Source organism: Ambystoma mexicanum, chromosome 12 (genome assembly GCF_040938575.1).
Source record: "Ambystoma mexicanum isolate Mex_15411 chromosome 12, UKY_AmexF1_1, whole genome shotgun sequence".
NCBI lineage: Eukaryota > Metazoa > Chordata > Amphibia > Caudata > Ambystomatidae > Ambystoma > Ambystoma mexicanum.
In genome coordinates this window covers 1,154,273,945-1,154,289,031 of record NC_090936.1, presented here as the reverse complement: position 1 = coordinate 1,154,289,031, position 15,087 = coordinate 1,154,273,945, and the positions used below count along the sequence as shown (strand labels likewise).

Below are 15,087 nucleotides of genomic sequence, written 5' to 3'. Positions count from 1 at the left end.
CATCCCCGTCAACTGATTTGTTCCCGATTTATTTCCCCACTGCAAGGGCCAGAGAAGGCACAATAGCTTGAAGGGCTTCAGGTGTGTTGAGCAAATATACACACACTCGGGGAATGGGTGCTGTTTATGGGGACTACAAACTTAGTACCTGGTGCTAATGGCCTGGCCGACAGCCTATTCCGGCTTCTTTCGCCATCTGGGTTTTTGATCATGGACTTCAGTAGTAATGTTATGTTATGTTATCTACACTTATACTGCGCACGGCCGCCCGAAGACATCATGGCGCTAAAGAGGGAGGTCAATCAGTCAATGTTAAACCATAGATATAGGCCTGGAACAGGGTCGTTTTGAGCGCTTTCCTAAAAGCTAGGTGATTGGAGACTTTCCTTATTGCGGAAGGTAGACCATTCCAGAGGTTAGCCTCAGCAATCGAGAAAGCCCGACCACCTGTCCTAGTACGGTGATATCTTGGAACAACAAGAAGGTCAGCAGTGGAGGAGCGCAGGTAGTAACTGCTGCCTCATATCCTGAGCTGCTCTCCTGACTCCCAACTGGGAATCTCCATGGCTTGTTGGCACCCATGGGGCCCTGCAGAGAACATGCAAGAGGCACTTGTGGGCTTGCATCATTCCATGAGCCTACTCTCTTCTTGTACATGACAGCTTCCACAGGCATCCACAGTAGCGTCTCCACCATGTGCCTGCATTTTATTTATTTAATGTGATCAAGTTTACAAAGAAACTTTACACATAATAAATAATTACACATTTCCTGCATTCTGCTTACCATTGACTGGCAATCGTTTTTTTATACATCCTTGTTCTGTCCAGGTTGTCCAGGGGCAGTATTGCGGGGCATGCAGACAAGGCTAGGGATATACAAATTCCACCTCTGAGGCCTACATCACCAACCAGCTATTACTCTCCGGCCCCCTTGATTACCCCTGTCCCATCCTCTAGCCTTGAAAAGGGGACCTTACATCAAACAGCAGGAGTCTGCAACCTGCGACTCTCCAGGTGGTTATAACTATGTCTCCCATGATCACTAACTATTGACTGTGCTGGCTAGGGCTGATGGGAGTTGTAGTCCAAAACATCAGGAGAGCTGAAGGTTGCAAGCCTCTTGACAGAGAGCCTGATCTGCTCCACAGCTTATGTGGTCTCTAAGAGACGTCAGTCTCACTCTACTCATAGTGCATGATGGCAGGTCCCTCCCAGTGTGTAAATGAGGACTTTGGTGTGATACCTTAAGTACGGACACTAGTTGGGGGGGTTTGCGGTAATCCATTTTCACCTGCCGCAAGAACTCCTTCTGTCTCTTCCTTGAGTTGGTCTCCCACCTACTAGAGTTGAGCTAACACTAAGGCAATCTCCCTGCATTCACAGGCCACCAAGGGCACAGCAGGCCACTCTGTTTCAGGTGATGCAGAGGGTATGAACATGTCCTTGCTGATCTCTCAGAGCAGAGAGCTGCTCAGGGCAGGCTCTCAGGGAACCATGGGGTGATGTGGGCATGCTATTCCCGTACTGTCAAGATGGTGTGGGGCGTGCGCTCCCGGTACTGCAGACATGTGCTTGGCATGCGCTCCCAGTACTGCCGAGATAGTGTGGACAGTCTCCCCCAGTAGTGTGCAGATGGTGTGGGAATGCTCTCCCAATACTTTGGAGAGGCTTTGGCCATGCTCTCCCATTACTGTGGAGAGAGTGTGGAAATCTCTCCCATTATTGTGCAGACGGTGTGGGCATGCTCTTCCAGTATTGTGGAGAGGCTCTGGCCATGCTCTCCCAGTACTGCTAAGATAGTGTGGACAATCTCCCCCAGTAGTGTGCAGATGGTGTGGGAATGCTCTCCCAATACTTTGAAGAGGCTTTGGCCATGCTCTCCCATTACTGTGGAGAGAGTGTGGAAATCTCTCCCATTATTGTGCAGATGGTGTGGGCATGCTCTTCCAGTATTGTGGAGAGGCTCTGGCCATGCTCTCCCAGTACTGCTAAGATAGTGTGGACAATCTCCCCCAGTATTGTGCAGATGGTGTGGTAATGCTCTTCCAGTACTGTGGGGGAGGCTCTGGTCATGCTCTCCCAGTATTATGGAGAGAGTGTGAACAATCTCTCCCAGTATTGTGGAGATGGTGAGGGGCATGCTCTCCCAGTTGTGCCGCGATAGGGTGGACAATCTCCCCCAGTATTGTGCAGATGGTGTGGGAATGCTCTTCCAGTACTACAGAGAGGATCTGGTCATGCTTTCCCAGTACTGTGGAGAGAGTGTGGAAATCTCTCCCAGTATTGTGCAGACGGTGTGGGCATGCTCTTCCAGCACTGTGGGGAGACTCTGATCATGCTCTCCCAGTATTGTGGAGACAGTGTGAACAATCTCTCCCAGTTTTGTGGAGATGGTGAGGGCATGCTCTCCCAGTACTATAGAGAGGCTCTGGTCATGCTCTCCCAGTACTGCGGAAAGAGTTTGTACAATCACAGTATTGTGGAGATGGTGAGGGCATGCTCTCCCAGTACTATGGAGAGGCTCTGGTCATGCTCTCCCAGTACTGCGGAGAGAGTTTGTACAATCACAGTATTGTGGAGATGGTGAGGGCATGCTCTCCCAGTGCTATGGAGAGGCTCTGGTCATGCTCTCCCAGTACTGCGGAGAGAGTTTGTACAATCACAGTAGTGTGCAGATGGTGTGGGCATGCTCTTCCAGCACTGTTGGGAGGCTCTGATCATGCTCTCCCAGTATTGTGGAGAGAGTGTGGAAATCTCTCCCAGTATTGAGCAGACGGTGTGGGCATGCTCTTCCAGCACTGTGGGGAGACTCTGATCATGCTCTCCCAGTATTGTGGAGACAGTGTGAACAATCTCTCCCAGTTTTGTGGAGATGGTGAGGGCATGCTCTCCCAGTACTATAGAGAGGCTCTGGTCATGCTCTCCCAGTACTGCGGAAAGAGTTTGTACAATCACAGTATTGTGGAGATGGTGAGGGCATGCTCTCCCAGTACTATGGAGAGGCTCTGGTCATGCTCTCCCAGTACTGCGGAGAGAGTTTGTACAATCACAGTATTGTGGAGATGGTGAGGGCATGCTCTCCCAGTGCTATGGAGAGGCTCTGGTCATGCTCTCCCAGTACTGCGGAGAGAGTTTGTACAATCACAGTAGTGTGCAGATGGTGTGGGCATGCTCTTCCAGCACTGTTGGGAGGCTCTGATCATGCTCTCCCAGTATTGTGGAGAGAGTGTGGAAATCTCTCCCAGTATTGTGCAGACGGTGTGGGCATGCTCTTCCAGCACTGTGGGGAGGCTCTGATCATGCTCTCCCAGTATTGTGGAGACTGTGTGAACAATCTCTCCCAGTATTGTGGAGATGGTGAGGGCATGCTCTCCCAGTGCTATGGAGAGGCTCTGGTCATGCTCTCCCAGTACTGCGGAGAGAGTTTGTACAATCACAGTAGTGTGCAGATGGTGTGGGCATGCTCTTCCAGCACTGTGGGGAGGCTCTGATCATGCTCTCCCAGTATTGTGGAGAGAGTGTGGTAATCTCTCCCAGTATTGTGCAGACGGTGTGGGCATGCTCTTGCAGCACTGTGGGTGAGGCTCTGATCATGCTCTCCCAGTATTGTGGAGACAGTGTGAACAATCTCTCCCAGTATTGTGGAGATGGTGAGGGCATGCTCTCCCAGTACTATGGAGAGGCTCTGGTCATGCTCTCCCAGTACTGCGGAGAGAGTTTGTACAATCACAGTATTGTGGAGATGGTGAGGGCATGCTCTCCCAGTACTATGGAGAGGCTCTGGTCATGCTCTCCCAGTACTGCGGAGAGAGTTTGTACAATCACAGTATTGGGGAGATGGTGAGGGCATGCTCTCCCAGTACTATGAAGAGGCTCTGGTCATGCTCTCCTAGTACTGCGGAGAGAGTTTGTACAATCACAGTAGTGTGCAGATGGTATGTGCATGCTCTCCCAGTACTGTGGTGAGGCTCTGGTAATGCTCTTCTAGGATTGTGGCGACAATGTGTGCATGCACTCTCGAACTGTGGAGATGTAGTGGTTATGCTCTCTATGTACTGTAGATATACCATGGGCACGCAAAGAACTGTGAAGATGATGTGGGAATTCTCTCACAGTATTGCAGATATGATGTGGGCCATCTCTCACAGTATTGTGGAAATGGTGTGGGCCATCTCTCCCAGTATTGTGGAGATGGTATGTGCATGCATGCTCTCCCATTACAATGGTGAGGCTCTGGTCATGCTCTTCCAGGATTGTGGAGATGATGTGGGCATGCGCACACGGTACTGTGTTGATGTGGTGGGTGTGCTTTCTATTTACTGTAGCTTTACCATGGTCATGCAAAGTACTGTGGAGATGTTGTGGGCATTCTCTCACAGTATTGCAGAGATGGTGTCTGAAATCTCTCACAGTATTGCGGAGATGGTGTGGGCCATCTCTCACTGTATTTCGGAGATGGTGTCGGCAATCTCTGACAGTAATGCGGAGATGATGTCGGCAATCTCTCACAGTAATGCGGAGATGATGTCGGCAATCTCTCACAGTATTGCAGAGATGGTGTGGGAATTCTCTCACAGTACTGTGGAGATGGTGTGGGCCATCTCTCACAGTACTGTGGAGATGGTACGTGCATGCTCTCCGAGTACTATGGTGAGGCTCTGGTCATGCTCTTCCAGGATTGTGGAGATGATGTGGGAATACACTCTCAGTACTGTGGAGATGTGGTGGGTGTGCTCTCTATGTACTGTAGATATACCATGGGCATGAACAGTAGTGTGGATATGATGTGGATAATCTCTCACAGTATTGCAGAGATGGTGTGGGAATTCTCTCACAGTACTGTGGAGATGGTGTGGGCCATCTCTCACAGTACTGTGGAGATGGTACGTGCATGCTCTCCGAGTACTATGGCGAGGCTCTGGTCATGCTCTTCCAGGATTGTGGAGATGATGTGGGAATGCACTCTCAGTACTGTGGAGATGTGGTGGGTGTTCTCTCTATGTACTGTAGATATACCATTGGCATGAACAGTAGTGTGGATATGATGTGGATATTCTCTCACAGTATTGTGGAGATGGTATGGGACATCTCTCCCAGTATTGTGGAGATGGTGTGGGTCCTCTCTCACAATATTGTGCATATGGTATGTGCATGCTCTCCGAGTACTATGGCGAGGCTCTGGTCATGCTCTTCCAGGATTGTGGAGATGATGTGGGCATGCACTCTTAGTACTGTGGAGATGTGGTGGGTATGCTCTCTATGTACTGTAGATATACCATGGGCATGCATAGTACTGTGGAGATGGTGTGGGCCATCTCTCACAGTATTGTGGAGATGGTGTGGGCCAACTCTCACAGTATTGTGGAGATGGTGTGGGCCAACTCTCACAGTATTGCGGAGATGGTGTGGGAATTCTCTCACAGTATTGTGGAGATGGTGTGGGAATTCTCCCACAGTATTGTGGAGATGGTGTGGGCCATTTCTCACAGTATTGTGGCGATGTGGGAATTCTCTCACAGTATTACCGAGATGGTGTCAGCAATCGCTCACAGTATTGCGGAGATAGTGTGGGCCATCTCGCACAGTACTGTGGAGATGATGTGGGTATTCTCTCACAGTATTGTGGAGATGGTGTATGCAATCTCTCACAGTATTGTGGAGATGGTGTCGGCAATCTCTCACAGTCACAGTCTCTCACAGTATTGCGGAGATGGTGTCGGCCATCTCTCACAGTATTGCGGAAATGGTGTCGGCAATCTCTCACAGTATTGTGGAGATGGTGTTGGCAATCACTCACAGTATTGCTGAGGTGCGGTGGGCATGCTCTTTCGGCACTGCAGGGATGAATTGAGCATACTCTCCCAATACTGTTGAGATGCCCTGGGCTCTCACAGTACTGTGGATATAGTATGGACAATCTCTCCCAGTATTGTGGCGATGGTGTAGGCATGCTCTCCCTGTACCTTGGTCATGCTGCGGGCTGTTTGCTCAAACCCATGTAAATTATATGAGCACGCTTCTCTGGAACTGTGGAGACAGCCAGTGTGCTCTTTCAAAACTGTGAACATCCAAGTGTGCTCGCTCAGACCATGGGGGCGCCTCAGGGGAGTTCCCTTTCAGAGCTTGGGGACCGGATTTGGACCTGCTTCCTGAGAACTTGGGAGACGTGGCGGCCATTCTCCTTGAGAACCCAGTGATGACCGGTTCACATGCAGAGAACCCGCGCAGCCCTCCGTGTACTCTCTGGGACAGCTCGGTGGGGCTGGGGCGTTCGTGATAGCCCCGCCTAGTGCACTGCAGTGGTCATCCACTGACCTGGGCACTCACACACCATGACACCTGCACTTTATCTGCCCGTATTTGACACCTGCACTTTATCTGCCTGCACTTTATCTGCCCCTATTAGCTTCAGTGCCATATAGGATACTTCTGAGGCCTAATGCATCCCTGTGTTCACTTGTGGGCTTCACAGGATTCCATAATAGGAAAAATCACTGTTCATCTTAAAGATTTTATATATATATATATATATACACACACACACACACACACACACACACACACACACATACATATATACATGTGTGTGTGTATATATATATATATAAATAGGAAAAAGAAGATATATATATATATATATATTTTGCATAGAAATGTATATATTGATTTTCCCTCCGAAATATACATCTAGATTGCATACAAATGAAAAACTACAAAACAATTCTAGGACAGATTCTGCTTATTTCTTGCCTTTGATGTACATCTGTTAAGATAACAATTGATTTAAAGCTGTTAAGGTAGTTTATAGCACATGCTGCTGAGCATCGCGACCATGGGCTGAAATCCTGGCCATAATGTTTCTAAAGTCGATGAAACGCGTATGTCTGCACTCTGGTTAAAATCATTGCAAATTGCCTGCAATCTCTAGGCGAAGTCGTGTGCACTTGTTCCAATGTTGCAGTTTATGTGGGTTTGTTTCGAACAGAGACTCATTCCCTTTTTCCATGTCTTCTTTTTCTAGCGAACTGCACAGCAACCTGCTTCAACGGCGGAACCTGCTTCTACCCCAGGAAGTGTGTGTGCCTACCCGGATTCGAGGGCGAGCAGTGCGAGATGAGTGAGTGTCCTGTTGATACTTTCGGTTGTTTCACTCGACCTCGGCTGCTCTTCTCCTGGGGCTGCATGGACGGGAGTGACATGTGTCTGTGTTGGTTTAAAGTCTTACGCCGTATCCACATAGTTGCTTCAAAGCGTTTGTCCTCGAGATCAAAGGATCTGACGATGATTTTCAGAGCTTTGGCATCAAAGCCAGCCCCACATGTTATCCCAAAGTGAATGGAAGGGAACTCTTTGAAGGCCAGCCGTCTGGCACACTTTCTCCCTCAGCTGTTAGGCTATTGATCAAACATAAAGGCAAGTCTTCTCACCCGACCGAAAATGAGATTAGGGCAGTGGTAGCCAGTGATAGACAGTGCCAGGCACTCGTCTTGCAGAGTCAAAACAGACAGAGTCTCCAGCGCACACACTGAACGAGCTGCTACCCTTATATGCTCCAGTCCCCCTGTGAAGTGGTGGCATGGTAATGAGACTTATAGAGCGCCAACACACACCTTGTAGTGTAGAAGGCATCACAGCACAGCAAAAGGCTGGACCACTGCCCATGGACAAGCTGGCATATTTAGTCCATGCAATGCTCTGCGTTTCCATAATGGGGGTTGAAGGACCCACAATATTGTACTGGCCCTCAATCAACACTAGTGTCAACGGTCTCCTTTACTTCCCGTTGGGCCCCACCTGCCTCAAAGTTCACAAGACCACCAATGTAGGAGTATGTTCATTCTTGCGTTCATTTGCAGAGCACTCACGGTAAACTTGATAGCCTATCGCAGGGGTCTGCAACCTTTGACTCTCCAGTTGTTTTGGACTATGACTGCCAATGATCCCTTACAATTGACTATCCTGACTAGGACTGATGGGGGCACATGGTTGTAGGCTCCTGGTCTGTTGAATCTGTCTTGGAGCGAATTGGGGTTCTATAAAGGTCCTTGGTTATTCCAGGGGGTGTGTGATGGCAGGGATGGCATGAGTCGACTGCTGGGGGCAAAGGGCAGAATGTGCTTGTTCCCTCTACCCACCTCAGAGGGTAGAGGAACTTGGAGTTTCTTGAACAGAGGCTGGTCATTTCATCCCACTAGCAAGCACTGAAGATAACAGGCAAAGTTCTATGAACGTTCTCCTCCTGCCCACTCCCCCTTGTCAGTTTCGGAAGGGGGAGCCCCCTCCCTCTCATCTATATCCCTTCCTTCTGCAGGTAGGCGCCATGTAACTTCGGGGCCTTTGGAGACGACTGTGGATGTCATTTAGAGGTTTGTGGGGAGTCTAGAGCTAAATATCGGTGGTGGGAATTGAACAAGTCACCAAGGAAACATTAGTAATAATTAACGCAGTACGATATAAGGATGGTGAGTGCCCAGGATAGCCGGAGCTCCAGTTACACCCATGTGCTGTCGGAAAAGCAAGGTCTTCAGTTCTTTCCTAAACTGGGGGAGGCTTGGAGCAGTCCGGATTGCCACTGGGATGGTCAGATCTCGGTTTTTCTAGAAAAAAGCTAAACCCACAATATAATCAGCTTCTAGAGGAGCCATTTCCTGAGCCTAGCACCCAGAAGAATTGACCTCAAGGCGCTTATGTACACTGTCCCCCCCGCCCCACCACCCTCTGCGGGAACCATCCAATAACTGATGGCCAGGCATTCTGCGGCACAGGGACAGATGACTGTAACCTAATTTAGGAGTCATCAGGGGTTGTAACTTTGACCCCAACACTCCTTTTCTCTTGCAGCTCCCTTCTTAATCTTCCATGTGAGTTTGGCCTTTATCATACCGCTTACCTGCATTATTCTTTCTTAATCGCCTTCCTGTTATTTCACTGGCGTTAAACCCTACGCCATTTCACTTCTTGTAATGATACTGGGGCCAGTGATCATCTCACCTCTTGTGATGTCACCATGGGGAGGGTAGCGGAAGTGAGGGAGAGCAGAAGACAGGGAGAAGGAGAGAGAGAGAGAGATGGGAGAGAGAGGGGAGAGAGGAGAGGGGAGAGAAAGAGGAGGGAGGGGAGAGAGAGAGGGGGGGAGGGAGAAAGAGAGGAGAGAGAGGGGAGAGAGGGGAGAGAGAGGAGAGAGGCGAGGAGAGCAAGAGGGAGAGAGGGGGGAGAGAGAGGGGAGAGATAGAGGAGAGAGAGAAAAGAGAGGGAGAGAGAGAGAGGGAGAGAGATGGGAGAGAGAGGGGAAAGAGAGAGGAGAGAGGAGAGTGAGAGGAGTTGGGAGAGAGAGAGAGAGAGAGAGGAGGGGGAGAGAGAGGAGAAAGTGGGGGGAGAGGCGAGGAGAGCGAGAGGGAGAGGGAGGATAGAGGGAGAGGGGAACGAGAGAGAGAGGAGAGGGAGAGAGGAGAGAGGGAGAGGGGAGAGAGAGAGAGAGAGGAGTGAGAGAGGGGAGAGCGAGAGGAGAGAGAAAAGAGGGGGAGAGAGAGATAGCGAGAGAGAGAGAGAGAGAGAGATTGAGGGGGGAGAGAGGGGAGAGGAGAGGGAGAGAGGGGGAGAGAGATTGGGGCAAGGTCAGTTACATATCACAGTCTCTGGCATAAGATCAGCTCTTTAAATGGGCCGGGGTTTATCGACGCTCAACCCATCCAGACCTAATTTCAACACGCTGAAATACAACGAAAATTATTTGCACAAAAATACCGCTCCCCCTCTGCCCCGCCAGTAGACGGGTCTTTCACTCATGTCATGTTTAGAATCACGTCATTAGTTTCAGACATGTAGAATTAAATAAAAATGTTTAATACTCCGAAGAGAGCCATATAATATAGACCAAACACTGTTGATTTTTGCAACATATTAAATTGAAGTTTTGCCATTAGAATAATTTGATAAAGTTAACTAATACATACGAAACATAGATTTCAACTCATTAGTAACGTGGCCTGTGCGCACAGCCAATCAGATTGCTTGGAACACGGGCTGTATTCACCAGTACAAGCCCATATTGTGAGTAGCTTGCGGACTGCGCGCCCCTGCCCCTCGGTGGCATTCCCCTTATCAGCACCCACAATTCGTAGATGTAGGGGCTAGAAGTGGGATTTTGACTCCGGTGGGGGCGTGGTATGCTGGGGTGAACACGTGGCCACACACGTGTTAAGGAGTTGTAACCGCCGTAGAGTATTTTTTAACTTCAAAAAGAACAGTTCCGGAATGGTGACAGTGGTTGTACTCTGCTCCTGATAGTTCCCTCTCATTTCGACCTCTGCTCTTTATTTAATAAACACGTGGTGTTAGCTAACGACGACAGCTAGCATTTGACAAACTCCGCGTCCCATGTTGATGAGGTCACCATCAACACTGAGAACTTCCGGTAACGGCATCCTCACCCGTGTTAAGGAGCCCTTGCTTCTCTCTGGCTCTTAGCATTTACATCCGGCCATGACTCTAAGCAAGGTCGATATGTTTGTTGATATTTTTAATTTTAGTCAATTTTAGCCCCGCTGTTTATTTATATTATATTTAGCACCTTTAAAAATAAATTTCAACCCCTTTCATGCCAGCTACAAAATGTCCTTTGCAGACTATTGCATATGACAGATCCCATCAAAGTCCTAATAGCATTAAGGAGTGTCGGAGAAACCACACTTTCACAATACGCCAAGGACAGAGACAGCTGATTGCATTGCAACGCAATACAACAAACTGGCGGTATGTGTCCTCCTTAACTTCCAGCAGCAGTACCCCATCCCCCCCCACATGACCCCGAGATTTATAGATTATCCGATGACTGACGTGACAGAAAGTGAACCTTAAGAGAAGACACACAGACGATGGTGACTACCACTGGAAGAAAGTGAATCTTGAGAGAAGACACACAAACGATGGCCTTGACTACCACTGGGAGAAAGTGAATCTTAAGAGAAGACACACAAACGATGGCCTTGACTACCAAACGATGGCCTTGACTACCACTGGGAGAAAGTGAATCTTAAGAGAAGACACACAAACGATGGCCTTGACTACCACTGGGAGAAAGTGAATCTTAAGAGAAGACACACAAACGATGGCCTTGACTACCACCGCGAGAAAGTGAATCTTAAGAGAAGACACACCAACGATGGCCTTGACTACCACTGGGAGAAAGTGAATCTTAAGAGAAGACACACAAACGATGGCCTTGAGTATCCCTGGGACTGCGACTTTCTCCGATTTGGAAGCACAATCTTACTATGTCCTTTCTCCATCTCTGCATGGGTTCGTTATCAGACTACCTCACTCAGAACCTTCTGGAAATGTCTGGTCCCGGTGGTGACCTGGGATTACCCACCGCCTGCCTCACATGGCAGTAACTTTCCAGCCGCGCATTCCAATCCATTATCTTCCATTGTTCAGGTGTTCAAGTCTGGTTCAAGGCTCGGGAGGATAGCTCAGCGGCAACACGCTCGCCTTGGTAGCAAGACGACGCAGAGCAACACAGGTTCGATCCCCAGGTCCGCGCTTAGAAACCTCTGGGTATTAAGCGCGTTATTAATAACCTATCATATCAAGTGATGCGCCCCGCTGCCCAGGCCTCATCAAAGAGCAGTGTGGGCACTGTTTAGTGCCAGTCATTTGATGCTGTGCTGAACTATTCAGGAACATACCTTGGGAGGCACCCCTGTGACTCTTACGGTTCATGGTGCATAGGGGGCTTTCCTGGTTGGTAAAGCGCTTTGATACGTCCAGGTCTGGGCGCTAAAGACCCCTTTAATAATGCGCACAGCATCATTCTGCAAGATTCGGAGCCTTTGTATACAACCATTACCAGCACCAACTAGTAACACACTTCAATAGTCAATGCATAATAAATAAATAAATAGTTGTGTCCCTAGTAACCTATATGGCCACCTATCAGATGGTGAGACCTTAGACTTTCAGATGAGCCCTCTCCCCACTGTATAGGCACGAGGTCAATGGTAATAATAATAATATGAGAGATTTTTGTATTCTGGGCCACCTAAGGACATTCAAATTCAATGTGAAAATCAATGCAGTAAGAATTGGCACAAGCCTAATGCACTTTTTGCCAAGTTGGCAAAGACCAAAATGCGTCGCTTTTAATGGATCTGCACCGCATCAGACTGCAGGATTTAATGCAATGTGGTGGAAATGCCAACATGTGTCCCGCTTTTGAAAGCATCAAAGGAATACAAGCAGTTGGGTCTCTAAGCGTAAACCGGTCCCTCACTGAGACAAGCAGCGTGGAAAAAGCACGATGAAAGAGACTTGTATTATGCAAAGCCAAGAAAGACACGGGAAAGACATCTCCAAATTAAAGGCGTTGATCCCCCAGCTCCCAACCAGTACAGAGGGTTCCTTGCAAAAATCATTTTGTATTGCGAAGCCCGACTAAGGGTTCAGTTTCACTGTGAATTCACTCATATTCACTGTATTCATAAATATTTACTTAATAGAGCTTCATGCTGGATTCCTCCCACTTCAAAGAGCTTTAATAAGAGGTGTTATTGTTACCCACTTTATTGCTACTTAAATGTTTCAACCTTGGAAGGAGGAAGGGCTGAGTCAGCCCTGCCCGGGATTCAAGCCTGTGTCCTGCAGGCTGAACACACATGTCTGAGCAACCGCTTAACTTGCTGAGCTATCTGGCATGCAAACATAAATGGACTTGTGTCAGCCGAGGATCAATCCCATTTGACTGTATTACATTTTTAGAAATAGAACAAGACATGGGATCCAATTTTAAGCAGATGGTATAAGATGTAATGTAAAATATTGCATTGAATGGGCAGAATTGTCTTACCACACAATGAATCGATATGGCTGCTGGTCCTGGCAATGTTTGGCCTATAAGGTCAAGGTGAAGGCCTTTGAATGTGGCCTTTGTGGCATGTGATGCGATACAGGCCCCTAAAATCAAAATAACAACTAGCATCTGGCATGGGAGGTGGGGTGGGGGGCGGGGGGTTAGTGAATCAACTCCCTCGGTGGGTGGGCCCCATCCAGCGATGAAGGACTGCGTTCCGCGGGAGCTGTAAACTGCTCCCCCAGGCACCATGTACTGCCACTATCCCACTTTGGCCCGCCTCCACTCTGCTGCCACCCACCACTCCTGCACCCTCTTGCCCCCTCAACCCACCCTCAGATTTTACATTTACTTACAGCCACTGTACCCCTCCAACTCCTCCAGGCTCCCTCATACTCCTACACCGCCATATGGAAAGCAAAAAAGGGCTTAATCCTGACCCTACCTCTTGTGTTCCCATGGCACCTTCTTTCTTTGGGTATCCTTTCTCTTTGATGAAAAGGGGCATGACTATGCTTGCCTTTGTTAAAAGAGACCCATTTGTTTTAGCTCACTAAACATAAATGGCTGCATTGGGGGTTGGGGAATTACCCAGCCAGTAATGGCCTATTCCCTTGGTGAAGGCTCTCCCTTCATTCAGCCTTATCACCTCAGGCTAGCAGGTATTTACTGACAAGGAAAGACCCCTATTGCTGCCATTAGTCCAAAAATCATTGAATATATCTAAACACTTGTAAGCGATTGTCTCACTAGAGTCCACACAGCGAGTGAGTGACACTTTTGCAATGTTCCATCCAACTGAGGGAAGAATAGTTTAATGTAGTGTGTAAAAGGTTGCCGGAGCTCTTAAGTTTCCCATGGCCAGTCTTGTTCTGGCTTTGAATTATGTGTTTTTCCTGAATTTCATATCAGAAATAAAAACTGCAAATCCCAGAATCCAAAGGGAGAGAAACAGGACTGTATATGCTCCTCACACATGGGCATGGGCAACTTGATAGCTGAGTTGCCTGCTTAAGTGGGTGATAAAGACTGCCAAAGCTGCCACTGACCCTACAAGGCCCACTTTCCATGGCCTTTAGCATGAAAAAAAACCAGTGGCTTCAAAGCTTTGCTTTACAAATCATGCTGGCATAACAGTGGGTCCGCTGATGAAAGCAAAATGTAATGGGTGGAAATTGTAAGGAAGTGACTCAAAGATTCCAATGCAAAAGAAAGGCTTCCATATATAAATGAATGCACTTTGTCAGAAAAGCAGGTTTATTGCATGCTAACAACTGGGAGAGTCTAGTCAGTTCCTTGGAGCTGAAACCTAACCCGACTCTCTCTGAATGACAACAAAATGTCAGCTTCTATAACACCTCTGAAGAATCCAATGAGAGGTAGGTGCTCTGGTAATATCGTCTCAATGGTTCAGCCATTTTATGCCCGCCAACAGTTTCAAGTCCAGGTGCACTCAACGAGGGAGGGAAAATGGGGACACCAAAGAGGATTGGGGCGGCACATTAGAAACTACCAGATGGGCTTCAGGGACAACCAGGACTAGGGAGTGCAAGGTACCAATGCTGCACACTCTCTTCCATGCCGGTGGGAGTGGAAGGTAAACTAAGGTGCCGCCAATCCAGTAGTGATCAAGGATGGCAGAGGTCCCACCGGCCAAGTTCGCAATACGCAAGGTTCTGGTACAGTTAGTTTTAGTCCCGACTGGTAGGGTGCCATTTCCCCTAAACATAAGGAAACATTTATAAATAACTGGATCTTCCTTGTGGATTCAGCCACGTACATTTATTTTACATATACATTCCATATCTCTGAAAATTCCTCATTAATGTTCTCTACTTTCACCCCTGTTCCCATCCGTTGTATATGAAAACCAAACCATCTAATTTCAGATTGCAGGCTACATCATACCTCTTCATGCTCCTTGTTCACTTTTTCCAAACATTCATGTTCATCTCTTGGTATGATAGTAGCCTGAACTGCTTGGCCCTGAAATAAGCCCCTTGCTCTGCACAAAAATTGGTGCACCGCACACTGTACTATCTGTGGTGACAACTCGTCAGGAATACTCTCGGAATGGCAGAAGCATGTGGAATGAGCTAACAGTTATAACAAGAGATTGCTGCCTTTTCTCTCCCCACCCTCTTTATGAGTCTATATCACACATTGTCGGGAGCAAAGCCAGTCACATTCATCACACTATCCAAAGTCACCCTTCATTTACAATTTCATTTGGGTCAG

General features: G+C 48.2%; 1 protein-coding gene across 2 annotated transcripts in view; it reads left to right on the top strand.

Annotated features, from left to right (window-relative positions):
• WIF1 (WNT inhibitory factor 1) overlaps positions 1 to 15,087 on the top strand; it is a 358,763-nt gene that overhangs the window by 273,426 nt on the left and 70,250 nt on the right. For both annotated transcript variants that reach the window (XM_069629749.1, XM_069629750.1), the window contains one exon: positions 7,024 to 7,119. In XM_069629749.1, coding sequence (XP_069485850.1) covers positions 7,024 to 7,119 — 96 coding nt within the window. The remainder of the gene's footprint in view (positions 1 to 7,023; positions 7,120 to 15,087) is intronic.